General features: G+C 54.5%; 1 protein-coding gene across 5 annotated transcripts in view; it reads left to right on the top strand.

The window, feature by feature from the left end:
* The window catches only part of FBXO46 (F-box protein 46), a 42,345-nt gene extending 27,487 nt beyond the window's left edge, over positions 1 to 14,858 (top strand). For 4 of the 5 annotated variants that reach the window (XM_055146228.1, XM_055146224.1, XM_055146225.1 and 1 more), the window contains one exon: positions 11,907 to 14,858. In XM_055146228.1, the coding sequence (XP_055002203.1) occupies positions 11,977 to 13,821 (1,845 nt within the window). In that variant the 5' untranslated portion in view covers positions 11,907 to 11,976 and the 3' untranslated portion in view covers positions 13,822 to 14,858. Of the gene's footprint in view, positions 1 to 5,242; positions 5,406 to 11,906 lie in introns of those variants that run through there. The other variant, XM_055146230.1, reaches the window with a different exon arrangement.
* The last annotated feature ends 607 nt before the right edge of the window (positions 14,859 to 15,465 follow it).

Below are 15,465 nucleotides of genomic sequence, written 5' to 3'. Positions count from 1 at the left end.
GGGATCAACCCCGCCAGCCTCTAGCAAGGCAAACAGAGACACCTGCCACCTGCCATGTGCTGTGTCTCTCTGGCCCCTGTCTGCTCATTTTCATCTCCTTTCTTCTTGGTTTCTTTGGTTGTTTCCTACTTTTTTGCTCATTTGTTTGTTGGTTTGCGGGGGCCACACCCAGCAGTGCTCCGGGCTTACTCCTGGCTCTCCTCAGGGGATGCGGGGATTGAACCCAGGTTAGGTTCAGTGCCAGGAGCAAGCAAGTGCCTCCCACTTAAAAGGAAAAAACAAATAGTAAACTATTTGAGCTATAGATAACATCACTAAGTGATGTTATCTATAGCTCAAATAGTTTACTATCACAACACTTATTACACTTATCTGTAGCCCTAGATAACATCAATGAAAATAATAGAGCCTTAGCAGAGACTTTTTCCAAGTCACGCAGTGTATTTACTCCTGTTGTTCCCACCTTCTTTTCTACCACTAGTGCATCTTCTGGCTTTTTTTTTTATCTTAATTAATTAATTAATTAATTAATTTTATTTTAATTTTTTTTCTTTTTGGGTCACACCTGGTGATGCTCAGGGGTTACTCCTGGTTCATGCACTCAGGAATTACTCCTGGTGGTGCTCGGGGGACCATATGGGATGTTGGGAATTGAACCCGGGTTGGGCTACGTGCAAGGCAAACGCCCTACCTGGTGTACTATCACTCCGACCCAAATTTTTTTATTATTAGTGAATCACCGTGGGGATACCGTTACAGACTTACAAACTTTTGTGCTTGTGTTTCAGTCATACAATGATCAAGTACCTATCCCTCCACCAGTGCCTATTTTCCACCGCCAATGGTCCCAGCATCCCTCCCCATTACCCCCGTTCCGTCCTCCACCCACCCCACCCCCCTCTGTGGCAGGACATTCCCTTTTGCTCTCTCTCTCCTTTTTGGGTGTTGTGGTTTGCAGTAGAGGTATTAAGTGGCCTTCATGTTCGGTCTGTAGTCTACTTTCAGCCCGCCTCTCCCATCCCAAGCGGGCCCTCCTAGCACCCTTTACTTGGTGGTCCCTTTATCTGAGCTGCCTTTTCCCCCAGCATGCGAGGCTGGCTTCTGAGCTGTGGAGTAATCCTCCTGGTACTTATCTCTACTGTTCTTGGGTGCTAGTCTCACATTCTGTTACTTTACATTCCATAAATGAGTGCAATCTTTCTATTTCGGTCCCTCTCTTTCTGACTCATTTCACTTAACATGATACTTTCCATGTTGCGCCACCTATATGCATATTTCATGACTTCATCTTTTCTAACAGCTGCATAGTATTCCATTGTGTAGATGTACCAAAGCTTCTTTAACTAGTCAATCTGTTCTCAGGCACTTGTTTTTTTTCCAGATTCTGTCTATTGTAAGCAGTGCTGCAATGAACATTGTAAGTGCAGATGTCATTTCTACTATACTTTTTTGCATCTCCGGGATATATTCCCAGAAGTGGTATTGCTGGGTCAAATGAGAGCTCGATTTCTAATTTTTTTTTTTTCTTTTTGGGTCACATCCGGCGATGCACAGGGGTCACTCCTGGCTCATGCACTCAGGAATTACTCCTGGCGGTGCTCGGGGGACCATAGGGACCTTATGGGATGCTGGGATTCGAACCTGGGTTGGCCGAGTGCAAGGCAAACGCCCTACCCGCTGTGCTATCACTCCAGCCGTGCTATCACTCCAGTCCTTTTTTTTTTTTGCTTTTTGGGTCACACCTGGCAGTGCACAGGGGTTACTCCTGGCTCTGCACTCAGGAATCACCCTGGCAGTCCTCAGAGGACCACATGGGATGCTGGGAATCGAACCCGGCTTTTCAGTCTTGCCAGCAGCGTGCAAGGCAAATGCCCTACCCGCTGTACTATTGCTCCAGCCCCCTCGATTTCTAATTTTTTTTTTTATTGGTTTGTTTTTTGTGTGTGTTTTGGGTGACACCTGGAGATGCACAGGGGTTACTCCTGGCTCTGCACTCAGAAATTACTCCTGGCGGTGCTCAGGGGACCATATGGGATGCTGGGAATCGAACCCGGGTCGGCCTCATGCAAGGCAAGCACCCTGCCACTGTGCTATCTCTCCAGCCCATCGATTTCTAATTTTTTAAGAAGCGTCCATACTATTTTCCAAAAGGGCTGAGCCATTTGGCATTTCACCAATAGTCTGTGCGTGGTTGACTTCTATCTTCAGTACATCGTGGTTTGCAAAGGTAGTTGATACAATTTCTATCTTCCTGATTCCATTGAGGTCTGGCTTGTTTTTAAGCACTTCTCCTGCATTTGAGAGTCTGAAGAGGCGGGCTCTGCCCAGCCCTGCCCAGCAGCCGTCCCATGCATTCCCTTTCCCCTCCTTTGGAGAATGTTGACCTGGCTTCTGGGCCAGGTCATGTTCCCTGGCTCTGATAACTTCCCTTCCCTTTTCTCAGTTTTCTCCTTCACTGAGGTGAAGCAGATCCTTCCTGAGAAATGCTTCCTGGCGATTTCTAGCTGCTCAGATTTGTGCTGGTGGTGGCCAGCATGCCCCTCTCTTGGGAAGGACCAGAAGCAGAGAAGGGCCGGGATCCTTGGGTGTTTGCAAATATCTCTTGGCTCTTGGCGCTGCCATGGAAAGATCGGAGCAGGAGAAAGTCCTAAGAGGAAGAGACACTGGTGAGCTTGGGAGGGCAGTGGTGGGTCAGCTCCTTGAGGCGATGGCATCCTGCTGGCATCTTGGGAGCACAGTTTCCCCGGGTGGGCTTGGCCGGAACCAGCAGCCTGCACCAGCGGGGCCCGGAGCAGATGCACAGAAGCCTGCTAGGGTGGCGTGGATGGCGTGTTCATTCATCCAGTTGAGCAGAGAGGTGTCCCCCCCCACCACCACCACCCAGTGTGTCAGTGCCTGGCATTTGGCACTCAGGGTTGCCACCAATCCTCTTGAGCTGTGTTCTGCTGCCTTCTCACACCTGCAGACTAGCCCTTTGCCAAGGACTGGCAAGTTCACGGCCACTGCTTGCTGATCCTGGGCTTTTCGGTCTGTCCTGCACAGGTCCAGGGACGGGGGGTGTTGAGAACAACTACCCAAGAGATCTTGCCAGAGACTCTTTTGGTTTTGTGTTTGGGCCATACCCAGTGGTGCTGAGGGCTGACTCCTGGCTCTGTGCTCAAAGATCATTCCTGGTGGGGCTCAGGAGACCATGTGGGATGCCGGGGATCGAACCCGGGTCTGTCAAGTGTAGTCTATGTGCTAATGCAGCTGGCAGAGGGCTGGGTGGGCTTGGAGACTTCACAGTCACTTCCTCTTCCCGGCTCTGCCCCTCAGTGAGGAATCACGTTTAGAGAAGCCAGATGCTTGGTACTGTTCTCAAGGCTAGGGACAATGGGGCTGGAGAGGACAGCGGGTAGGGTGTTTGCCTTGCATGCGGCTGGCCCGGTTTTGATCTCCGGCATCCCCTGTGGTCTCCAGAGCACCTCTAGGAGTAATTCCTGAGTGCAGAGCCAGGAGTAACCCCTGAGCATCTCCAGGTGTGACCCAAAAAGCAAAAAAAAAAGTGGGGCTGGAGTGATAGTACAGTGGATAGGGCGTTTGCCTTGCACGCGGCTGACCCGGGTTCGATTCCCAGCATCCCACATGGTCCCCTGAGCACCCCCAGGAGTAATTCCTGAGTGCAAAGCCAGGTGTGACCCAAAAAGGAAAAAAAAAATTAAAGCTGGGGACAAGGAGGTTGAAGAGGTAGTATAGCCATTGCCTTGCTCCTGGCAGACCCAAGTGTGTGATCCCCAGCACCCCACATGGTATGGTCCCCTGAGTCTGCCAGGAGTCAGGAGTGACCTCTGAGCACAGAGCCTGGAGTAAGTTCTGAGCACTGCTGGCTGTGGCCCCAAAACAAAACAAGCTGGGGATAAGGCAAGGAAAGACTTAGCAAACATCAGCCGGAGAGGCTTATGTTTTAGTGGCCGGAAAACAACACACTTTCCACATTACAGTCATAGTGTTCTATAGTGAAATATGCTGAGGACAGCAAGGAATCAGGAAGGCAGAAGTAGAGTCCGGACTGGGGCTGCAGTTCAAAATCAAGGAAGCAGAGGCTGGAGCAATAGCACAGCGGGTAGGGCGTTTGCCTTGCACGCAGCTGTCCGGGTTTGATACCCAGCATCCCATATGGTCCCCTGAGGACCACCAGGGGTGATTCCTGAGTGCAGGAGTAACCCCTATGCATTGCCAGGTGTGACCCAAAAAGAAAAATAAATAAATAAATAAATAAATAAATAAAATAAAATCAAGGAAGCAGACTGGGGCCAAAGCAGTAATACAGTGGGGAGGGCATTTGCCTTGCACACTTTTGACCTGGGTTCGATCCCCAATGCCCTATATGATCCCCTGAGCACTGTCAGGAGTGATTCCTGAGTAGAACCAAGAATAACCCCAAGCATCATTGGGTGTGAATCCCCCAAAAAAGCAAAAAAGAAAAAAGAAACAACCAAAAAATCCAAAACCAAGGAAGTGAGCTGGAGCGATAGGACAGCAGATGAGGAGCTTGCCTTGGGAGGAAAGCAGTGCCCCAGGTTCATCCGCTGGCATCCCATGTGGTTCCCTGAGCCCTGCCTAGAATGATCACTGAGTACTGCCGGGTGCGCGTAAAAATAGTCAAAAGATCAAATCAAACCTCCTAAGGTCTGGGTTGGAGAGAGAGTGCAGGCTCTGCATGCATGACCCCGGGTTACATCCTCAGCACTGCATGGTCCACTAGCACTGACCAGGAGCAGCCCTCGAGCATTGCCAGGAATGTCCCACGGAGCAGAAAAATAAAATAAAACCAGGAACTGTCATGGAAATGGTTTGAGGTAATGAGGCACTCATGTGGCTTCCTGAGGAGGAACATTCTCTTTTGGGGGGTGGGTGGGGCTTTGGGGGTTTTTTGGGATCACACCCGGTGGTGCTCAGGGGCTAATGCTGGTTCTGCGCTCAGGAATTACTCCTGGCCTTGTTCGGGGGACCCTAGGCGAAGTCAAGGATTGAATGTGAGTCAGCCGCATGCAAGGCAAACACCCTCCCCGCTGTCCTATCGCTTCAACTGGCCCCTAGAGCATTCTCAATGGGGCGGGGGGGGGGGGCACGCAGAGTGTGCACCTGTGTTGAAGAAGGAACAAAATGATCCCTGCGAAGTTCTGGGTTTGCTCAATCAATGAAGCTTTTTATTGCCTCATGAGCTACTTGGCGTTCTGTTTGCTTCAGAGCTCTCTCCGAGAGTGTTTCTGAGGGCAATTTCTTTCTGTTTTGTTTTTTTTGCTTGGGGACCACACCCGTTGGTGCTCAGGGCTAACTCCTGGCTCTCTACCCTCAGGGATCATTCCAGCCAGCTTCCGGGACTCAAGGTTCCCGAGATCAAACCCTGGTTGGCAGCATACAAGGTATGGGCCCTGTTGCTGTCCTATTGCTCTGGGCCCTGTAGGGCAGTATCTTAGCCCCAAGGTGCCTCCATTCTCTCATCTTTGAAGCTAGCTGAGAAAGGATCCACTGAAGGCTGGGCAGGAGTTAACATCTGGGAAGTGCTGAGAACAAAGCTTGGCTCCCAGTGAGGGCCCGAGTGTTAACTGCGCTTGAATCTCGCTAATAGATTCATGTGGGTTGTGATTGTTTATTTGGACGTCTGCCTCCCTTCCCACGAGCTCTTCCTGGTGAGCTCAGTGTCATCTCTGTGTCTCCATCTCATGGAGGGCTGCTGGGTGCCAGAAGCAAGTTGTGCCAAAGAGCTCAGGAGACCAGGGACTCTAACAAGACCTTTCGCCTTGGATATTGACTGTGTAGGTTTGGGCCCTGACTCATTTATCTTTCCAACCAATCTCTTACTGATCTGTGTATCTGGGTTTTGTGCCACACCCAGTGGCCCTCAGGGCTTACTCCTGGCTCTGTGCTCAGGGAACCATATGTGATGCTGGGAATTGAACCAGGATCAGCCACATGCTAGGCAAGTGCCTTAGTGCCTTACCCATTGTACTCTCTCTTTTTTTTTTTTTTTTTTTGGTTTTTGGGGTCACAGCCAGTGACAACAAGTCTCACAATGGAGACGTTACTGGTGCCCGCTCGAGCAAACCTATGAGCAACAGGATGACAGTGATACAGTGATACCCAGTGATGCTCAGGGTTTACTCTTGGCTCTGCATTCAGGAATTACTCTTGGTGGGACCAGAGTAATCTGGGGGCCATATGGGATGCTGGGGATAGAGACCAGGGATAGAATCCAGGTTGTGGCTACGTGCAAGGTAAACGCTCTTCCCTACCTGCTGTACTATCCTCTGGTTGCGCCCCTTCCTTGCCCCCCAGTTGTTTTTTGTTTGTTTGTTTGGGGGCCACACCCATCCGTGCTTAGGACTGACTCCTAGCTCTGTACTCCTGGAGTGCTGGGGGATCATACGGGATGCCGGAGATCATATGGTCAGCCCAAGGCAAGGGCCCTCAGGCTGTACTGGCCCTCCAGCCCCTCGGCCCCTTGCATCAGTTTGTCTATCATCTCTATCAAAAGACCTTCCGCTTTCATCATGTTTTTTCAGTTATGTCACTGCCCTGCTGTCTCCTGTTTTTGACTTGCCTGGGCCATCTTCCCCCTCATCCCCCATCCTTTTGTTTTCTGGACACACACCTTGAATAAAGGTGTTTTCAAGGAGTATTACTGGGAGACTGATGGAGTGTCCCTCACAGTGCCGGACCGGACCGGTAGTACAGCCTCCAGGGCTCTTGCCTTGCACGCTGCAGGCCCAGTTTCCATCCCCACCGAGTAAGCCCTGAGTACCGCTGGGTGTGAACCAAAACCAAAAAAAAGTAAAAAGAACACTCTGCCACAGTGACTGCTGGGTGTGAAACCGTCTATACACAGCCAGGAGTCCGGAGGTCGGGAATGAGGAGTCCCAGGGACAAGAGCTCTAATCTCAACTTTCAGTCCCATCTTGGGCTGCAGAGCTGGGAACACCAGGAGATTCTGATCAGTCTGGCTCTGCTTTTGTCCCTCCCTTGGGAGTTCACCATCCAGCCGCAGAGACAGAACGGGTCCATACCCCAGACTCAAAGTGGTTGGGGTTGAGCCAGGGGAACCCAGAGGTGCCCCTTCACATAGGTGGGGGCTGCCAGGCAGGGTACTCGTTTGAACAAAGACCTGAGTAAAGAAAAAAGGTAGGAGCCGGAGTGATAGTACAGCGGGTGGGGTGTTTGCCTTGCATGCTGGGTTCGATCCCCGGCATCCCATAGGGTCCCTCAAGCACTGCAGGGGTGTAATTCCTGAGTGCAGTCAGGAATAACCCCTGAGCATGCTGGGTGTGACCCAAAAAGCAAAAAAAAAAAAAAAAGTAATAGGACCGGAGCCATAGCACAGCAGGTAGGGTGTTTGCTTTGCATGCTGACAACTCCAGTTCGATCTCCAGCGTCCCATAGGGTCCCCTGGACACTGCCAGGATCGAAACCTGAGTGCAGAGCCTGGAGTAAATCCTGAGCATTGCTGGGCATGACCCCAAAACAAACAGAAAAGTAAGATAAGCTGGAGAAATAGTACAGCCAGTAGAGTGCTTGGCTTGTATCTGGCAGATCCAGGTTCAATACTTGGTTATACATATATCCCCTGAGGCCAGCCAGGAGTGGTCCCTGAACTCAGAGCCAGGAGTAAGCCCTGGGAACTGCTGGGTATGACCCAAAACAAAAACAAAAAAAGAAGGTATTGAGCATTTATTTTTGGGGGGGAGGCGAGGGAGTGGAGGGGAACATTTAAGTCCAGTGGGGACAGCAAATGCAAAGGGAAGACTGTGAGGTGACCAAGGCAAGAGATAGAAGGGTGACCAAGGCAAGAGATAGAACCTGACCCAGTCTTGGGGGGAAGAGGTGCTGGCTTCTTGAAAGAGGGGATGGTTGAGTAAGACTTCAAAGAATGGGGCTGGAGCCATAGCACAGCAGGTAGGGCGTTTGTTTGCCTTGCACGTGGCCAACCCGGGTTTGATTCCCAGCATCCCATATGGTCCCCGGAGCACTGCCAGGGGTAGTTCCTGAGTGCAGAGCCAGGAGTAACCCCTGTGCATCGCTGGGTGTGACCCAAAAACCAAAGACTTAAAAGAATTGGGACTGAGAGATTTTTTTTCCAGGGTCCATGGTGCTTGCCTAGCATGCAACCCTTTTGATCCCCAGAACTGCAGAACTGCATATGCTCATTGGAGGAGCCTCAGTGAGTCTGGAGTAGCTCTCTGAGCATCTTCTAGTCTGGGTTCAATCACACACACACGTGAGCAGTGTTTGAAAGTCATCATTTTGAGGTCTCCCAGATTCTCTTCTTGGAAAGTCTGAATGGAGTGGTCCCTCTGGGCATACATAGCCTAAGCCTTGAATGTCAAGTGCAGAGACTTAGGGTCACCCAAGCTTCTCACTCTGCCTTTCCTCCCAAACCCAGAGATCATACTGCACCCCGCTTCTCACTTCCCACCCCCTCCCCCACCTTTCACTGATGCCTGCATCTCCCCTTAGCCTGGACTAAGTCCGTAGAGCCAGGGTTCCAAAAGAGAGGGTGTTTTTTTCTGCTTTTTGTTTTTGGATCAGGGTGAGGGCTTAGTCCTGGCTCTGCACTCAGGGATTACTCCTGGAGGGCCGTGGGAGGGGGGGCATGGAGGATGTCGGGAACCAAATCCGAGTGGTTCGTGTGCAAGGCCAGCACGCCCTCCGCTGTACCCCCAGGAGCCTCTGACCGCCCTGACCTCTTGCCTTGGCCGCCTCCTCCGTTCCGCAGAAAGTTGGGCATTGTTACACACTCCCTTACTCTCAGCTGTTTCCACACCCCCTCCGTCACCTCGCACCTACTCCTCCCTCTTTCCAGTGGGGCCCCTTCGCCAAGGCCGCTTCCTTTTATGGGCATGGCCCCGAACGGCCGGCGCTCATTGGCTGGGAGCGTCACGCGCGCGTCTGTCAACAAAGGGGCGGAGCGAAACTCGGGCGCCAAGGGGGCTGGCCGCGGCCTCCCGATGCGCATGCTCGCCACTGCCTCCACGCGGTGCCACCGCAAGGGGTGGGCCCGCCGGTGTCGGGCTCTTGGGGGCGTGGCTAGGTTTTCCTGGGTCCTTTGAGAGGGGAGCGTTCAGGAGCGGCCGTGGGCAGTGGAAAATGTGTGGGTTCTCTTTGTTTGTAACCTCTTATAGCAGCCCGAGTGTGGAGTTTTTTTGCGTGGGCTGCAGCGGGTACTTGGGGTCGAGTTTCTGTGGTGGTGGCTGGGTCCTTTATATTTACAGGGGTCTGGGTGACCGTAGAGTTTGGAGAGCGCACGCAGAGAATTCCTGCAGGCAGGAAAAAAAAGAATTGCAAGAGTTATCTACCACATTTGAAGCCCGAATGCGGGTGCTTGGTGCCTCCACTTCCCGGTACCCGTCTGACTTCCAAAGATGGGTTTCAACCTTTGTGGGCCTCATCTGGGAACGGGGACTGGGGCTGCCTGCTACAGAGAAACCCAGGACGATTAGCAAGGACTTGTTAGAACAGGACTCAGTAAGCGCCCAGTGTTTTGTGCATAAATCAGACGCCTGTTGTTACAATACTGTGCATCTTCCTGAGTGATTCTGATGGGCTTTGAGAAATATGTGGTTTGAGATGAGGCTTATGTGTTAGGGAGGGTTGTGGGTTGGTTGGTTTTTGGGGGGGGGTTGTTTTTTTGGGGTTTTTTTAGTAGCTCTTTTGCAACCAGGGTGCTTCTGAGAACTTAGTACTTGAGGTTTCAAAAGAGTTTGGGATGATACTGTGATTTGGTAAGCATTACTCGGGGGTGGGGGGACATCAGGGTGTAGTCCAAATTGATTAAGTAAAAGAATAGGGGCCAGAGTGATGGTACAGTGGGTAGGATATTTGCCTTGCAGGTGGCCCAGCACCCCATATGGTCCTCTAAGTACCACCAGGAGTAATGCCTGAGTGCAGAGCCAGGTGTAACCCCTGAGCACTGCCGGGTGTGGCCAAAAAAACAAAAAAAAAAAAAAAGAGAGAGAGAGAAAGTGGTCATTATTAAGAGAGCCATGAGTAAAAAGGCCCAGAAACCAGTGTTCAGGAGCTGATTTTGTGCTGTGGCAGGCTTCTTCCTGTGAGCCTCAGTTTACCTGGCTGCCACATGTGGAAGTTGGACAGAGTAAGAGAGTTAACTGCAGATTGTGGCAGATGTCTTTCCGAGGGGAGGACACGAAGCCTTATGAGAGTCTCAAGGGAGTCCCATGACCTGCAGATCGAGTTTCTGTTTCTTGTTTTTGTGCCCACCTGGCAGTGTTCAGTGGTGTGCGGGGACCATACCAGGCCAGGGCTCAAACACGGGCCTCTCAGCATGCACAGCTGGATTGCAGGTGCGTGGCCCGGTGAGCTAACTTTCCAGCCTGTCTTTCTTTTGAGGGGATGGTGGACCTGAGCAGTATATAGGAGGTCGGGGGTGGGGGGGGGCCCTATTGGCAATTCTTGACCAATAAGCCAGTGATTCGTTACAAGGGTCCAAGGATGTCCTGTGGTGCTAGGGATCCCTGGGCCTCTCCCAAAGTGCTGGAGGCTTCCAGGGCTCCACCTGGCAATGTGCAAGGCACCTGGTAGTGCTGGGGAATCCAAACCAGGTTAGGGTGTGCTGGACACACACCCTTACCACTGTGCTTTCTCCCAGGCCCTGATCTTTCTCATAAAAACTTAAAGGGCCCAGAGCCATAGTACAACAGGTAGGGCATTTGCCTTGCATGTGGCTGACTCAGGTTCAATCCCCAGCATCCTGTATGGTCCCTTGAGCAGCACCAGGAATGATCCTTCAGTGCAGAGCCAAGAGTCAGCCCTAGATGTACTGGGTGTGCCCACCTCCACACCGGTGTGCCCACCCCCACACCGGTTTTATTTCAAATACATTAAAACTTTTTTTAATGTATTTGCAATCTTGAGGTTGTATTGGGGGGGTTAATTGTTTTGGGTTCACACCCAACGATGCTCAGGGGTCACTCCTGGCTCTGCACTCAGGAATTACTCCTGACAGTGCTCGGGGAACCATATGGGATGCTGGGATAGAACCTGGGTTGGCCATATGCAATGCCATTGCCCCGCTGTATGCTAACTCTACAACCCCTATTTGCATATTTTATAGGGGTCACCCCAGCAGTGTGGGGGGGAGGGGTGTGGCTACTCATCTCTGCCATTTTGACCCATCTCTAAGTACCTCTCGTGTTTTTCCTAGTGAAAAAAAAAATGTTTTCCCCTGTTTTTTGTTTGTTTGTTTGTTTTTGGCTTTTTGAGTCACACCCAGCAATGCTCAGGGCTGACTCCTGGCTCTGCACTCAGGAATCACTCCTGGTGGTGCTTGGGGAACCATATGGGATGCTGGGGATCGAACCCGGGTCGGCCACGTGCAAGGCAAATAAATGCCCTACCCGCTGTGCCATCGCTCCAGCCCCTTCCCCTGTATTTTTGTGTGCTACTATTTTATCTTTCTTTGTGAGAGTGGATTTATTTGGCACTTCGTGTTCCTCAGGCCCAGCCCACCCCGTTTCTGCCTCTGTGGGCTCCAGAGCCAGAACTGTGGGCTGGGAATTCTTGACTTTTCAGGAACTGGCCACTGGGAGAGCAGCGGAAGGAGCCGTCTGCTGTTGGCACGTTCTCTCGGTTTAAAGGTTATGGCAGTCGGAGCCTCTGGGTTGGCGGCGAGGGCTGCTGGGCCATGGAATTTGATCTGGAAGGTTGGAGCAGGCTGCCAACTTGGGGTGTTCGAAGAGCAAGTTCCGGCCCCCCTGCAGTGCCCCTTCCGCTCCCCAGCGCCTGGGGGGTGCAGGACGAGTTCTTGGTGCTCCCCTTTGGAGAGGTGGAGGCTGTTTACCGGGGGCAGGGGCACGGGCCTGGGACAGCTAGTGTGTCCCCCGGCTGCCCAACCTCCTCTTCCCTTTGTCCAGGTGGTCCGTGGAACACGGCATCTCCCTGCAGATCCGGCCATGTGGTGAGCTCCTGCCAGCCTGCCCCAGGATGGAGCGCGGCAGCCTCCTGCCCTTCCAGCTCTGGTGCCCTCGGCCCTTTGGCACCTACTCTCAGAACCAGCCGCGCCCTCCCTCCGCAGCCCTCAAGCCGCCGGCCTGCCCCGAGCCCAGCAGCGGGACCGAGCCGGACCTGGAGCCGGTGCTGTCCGAGAACACCCCACCCGCCTTGGCCTCCGAGGCCCCCGCACCCCAGCCCACCCCCCTCCTCTCCACCTCATCAGCAGGTGATGAGGGACGGGTGCTGCTGGACACGTGGTATGTCATCAAGCCTGGAAATACTAAGGAGAAGGTGGCTTTCTTTGTGGCCCACCAGTGTGGTGGGGGTAGCCGGGCCAGCTCCATGAAGGTCAAAGGACACTGGGGCAGTGACAGCTCCAAAGCCAAGCGGCGACGGCGCTGTCTGGAGCCCACGAAAGCTCCCCCCGACCCAGGGGGCCAGGAGGGGCCCCCCGCTGCTGAGGGGGCCCCAGGTTCCGCTGCAGATGACGTGGACTTGCTCTCGGTGGCTGAGATGGTGGCCCTGGTGGAACAGCGGGCAGCCTTGGCCCTGCAGAGCTACCCACGGCCTGGCACGCCGACGCCTGTGGTGTACGTGTCTGCAGAGCAGGGCGGGCCCGCCAAGGGGCTGGGCGCTGAGCGGCGCCCGGGCGGCGGGGACTGTAGCCGGGTGGCCGAAGCGGTGGCCCATTTCGAGGCCCAGCGCGACAGCCCCCCAGCCAAGGGTCTCCACAAGGAGGAGCGGCCGGGCCCCGGCCCCGGTGAGGTGCGCATCGCCTTCCGCATCTCCAATGGCCGGGACACCCGGGCCCCCGACGGCTCTTTGCCCAACGGTGCTGGGGGCCGGCCCGGATGCACCTACCCAGGCAGCCCCGGCCCCGGCGCCAGGGCCAAGGACAAGATCACCTGTGACCTGTACCAGCTCATCAGCCCTTCCCGGGATGCCCTCCCCAGCAACGTGGAGTTCCTGCTGGCCCGGGCAGACGAAGCCAGTGAGGGAGACAGCACGGCCCCCGCCCGGCCCGAGGACACGCCCCCGGCGCCCCCGCCGCCCCCGGCCCGAGACTGTGGCGGCGCCGCTGGCTTCCACGTGGACGTGGTGGTGACAGGGGTGGTGGACGAGTGCATCTTCTTCGGCAAGGATGGCACCAAGAACGTGAAGGAGGAGACGGTGTGCCTGACGGTCAGCCCGGAGGAGCCGCCCCCGCCAGGCCAACTGTTCTTCCTCCAGTCCCGAGGCCCCGACGGGCCCCCTGAGCCGCCCCCGGCCGCCGCCGCCACCGCCGCTGCGGCGCCCACCGCCGCCACCCCGGGGCCCGATGAGGCCGAGGGGCCTCTGGACACGTCCCTGTGTCGCCTGTACCGGCATGTGTCGCACGACTTCCTGGAGATCCGCTTTAAGATCCAGAGGCTGCTCGAGCCGCGCCAGTACATGCTGCAGCTGCCTGAGCATGTGCTGGTCAAGATCTTCAGCTTCCTGCCCACGCGGGCCCTGGCGGCGCTCAAGTGCACGTGCCACCACTTCAAGGGCATCATCGAGGCGTTCGGTGTGCGCGCCACGGACTCGCGCTGGAGCCGCGACCCGCTCTACCGCGATGACCCGTGCAAGCAGTGCCGCAAGCGCTACGAGAAGGGCGACGTGTCGCTGTGCCGCTGGCACCCCAAGCCCTACCACCACGACCTGCCTTACGGACGCTCCTACTGGATGTGCTGCCGCCGAGCCGACCGCGAGACCCCGGGCTGCCGCCTGGGGCTGCACGACAACAACTGGGTGCTGCCGTGCCACGGGCCCGGGGGCGGGGGCGCGGGCCGGGCCGGCCGGGAAGAGGGCAGGTGAAGCCCGGGGAAGGGGGGGCAGTGCCCGCCATGCCCACCCCCAGGCACCTCCAGCCCTCAGATCGCTTCCAGCGCTGCTCGCTCTCCTGAACTGAATTGGAGTTTGGGGTTCAAGGGGGGACCCCCAGAAAGCACTGATGGCCTGACAGCCCCCCAACACACACACACACACAGAGACACATACATACACACGGGTTTTCTACTCCCCAGCAGACCGTGGCCCCTCCAAGGAGGGCATTTTTTTATCAGCATCTCAATTTCTTCTACAGTCAGCTCTGAACCACCTCCCCTAACTCCCTGCCAATGCTTGAACCCCCACCCCACCCCGAGGGACCCCCCAGCTGGGAGCAGATGGCAGCTAATTTTAATCCTTAGGATTGCCCAGCTCTGGTCCCCTTCCACCCTAGCCCCCAGTTCTGCCTCTCAGGAGCCCCAAGGTGGGACATCTGTGCTAACCTGCCACCCTAAGGCCTTGCCTCCTCTTGGGGAACCGGGGGGAAGAGCGTCGTTGAATCCCAGATCAAAGCCTGACGCTTCCTGAAAGCCCCCACACATACACCCTTTCCGGATGGTTTCCACTGTCCCAAAGTAAAAGTCACTGTTCTCTTTCACCTCAAGTCCCCAGTCTCTGTGCCCTGAAGGGAAGAGAACAAAGTAGAAATACAGATTCCTCCCCCCCTTTATTTAAACTGTTGCTGTCATCACTCTCCCCTCCCCACCCCCCAAAACAAGCTGTGAAGCCCTTTGCCTCGCTCCTGACAGCGAGGGGGCCACTGGGCAGGGACTGCGGGCTGGCAGTTCTGAGTTGATTTCCTTCCACTCCGGTTCTTCCGTTGAGGCGGTGGGTGCCTCGCCCCTTGGCCACTGTGTTCCGTCCGAGCCCTCTGATCAGCTGAGACCTTGATTTTCAGGCTGTATGGTCTGGGGTCTTTTTGATTGGGTTTTTTGTTTTCCTTGTGGTTCTGGAAACTTCTAGCGTGTGGCATCTGACGAATTTTGAATTGGTCCTTTCTATAAAATCAATATTTATAAGGCTGGGCCCAGACTCCTTTGTGTGTTACTCGGGGAAGGGTTGGGGACACAGGGGCCCTGGGAAGTATCTGGAAGGAAAAGGAGATAAGGGCCCTTTTTTTTTTTTTTTTTTTGCTTTTTGGGTCACACCCAGCAACGCTCAGGAATTATTCCAGGCTTTGTACTCTGGAATTACTCCTGGCAGTGCTTAGGGGACCATATGGGATGCTGGGGATCCAACCCGGGTTGGCTGCATGCAAGGCAAATGCCCTATCCACTGTGCTATCGCTGCAACCCCGAGGGACTCTTTTTTTGTTTTGGAGGGGGCGCGAACCCCAGGGGCTCAGGGGCTGGCTCTGTGCTCAGACATGACCCCTGGTGGTGCTCAGGGAACCATATGTGGTGCTGGGCATTGAACCAGGTTCCCCCCAAGTGCAAGAAGATCCATTAGCTCCTGTACTATCTCTAGGGCCCATGAGAAGGGTCCTTAACCAAAGATGGTTCTTGACTTTTTTTTTTCATCTGTGCCAGTATGGAATCAAAAACCTCAAAATAGGGGCTGGAGCGATAGCACAGCGAGTAGGGCGTTTGCCTTGCACGCAGCCCACCCGGGTTTGATTCCCAGCATCCCATG

The sequence above is a fragment of the Sorex araneus genome, chromosome 8, assembly GCF_027595985.1.
Source record: "Sorex araneus isolate mSorAra2 chromosome 8, mSorAra2.pri, whole genome shotgun sequence".
Lineage (NCBI taxonomy): Eukaryota > Metazoa > Chordata > Mammalia > Eulipotyphla > Soricidae > Sorex > Sorex araneus.
This window is presented reverse-complemented; position numbering and strand designations above follow the sequence as displayed.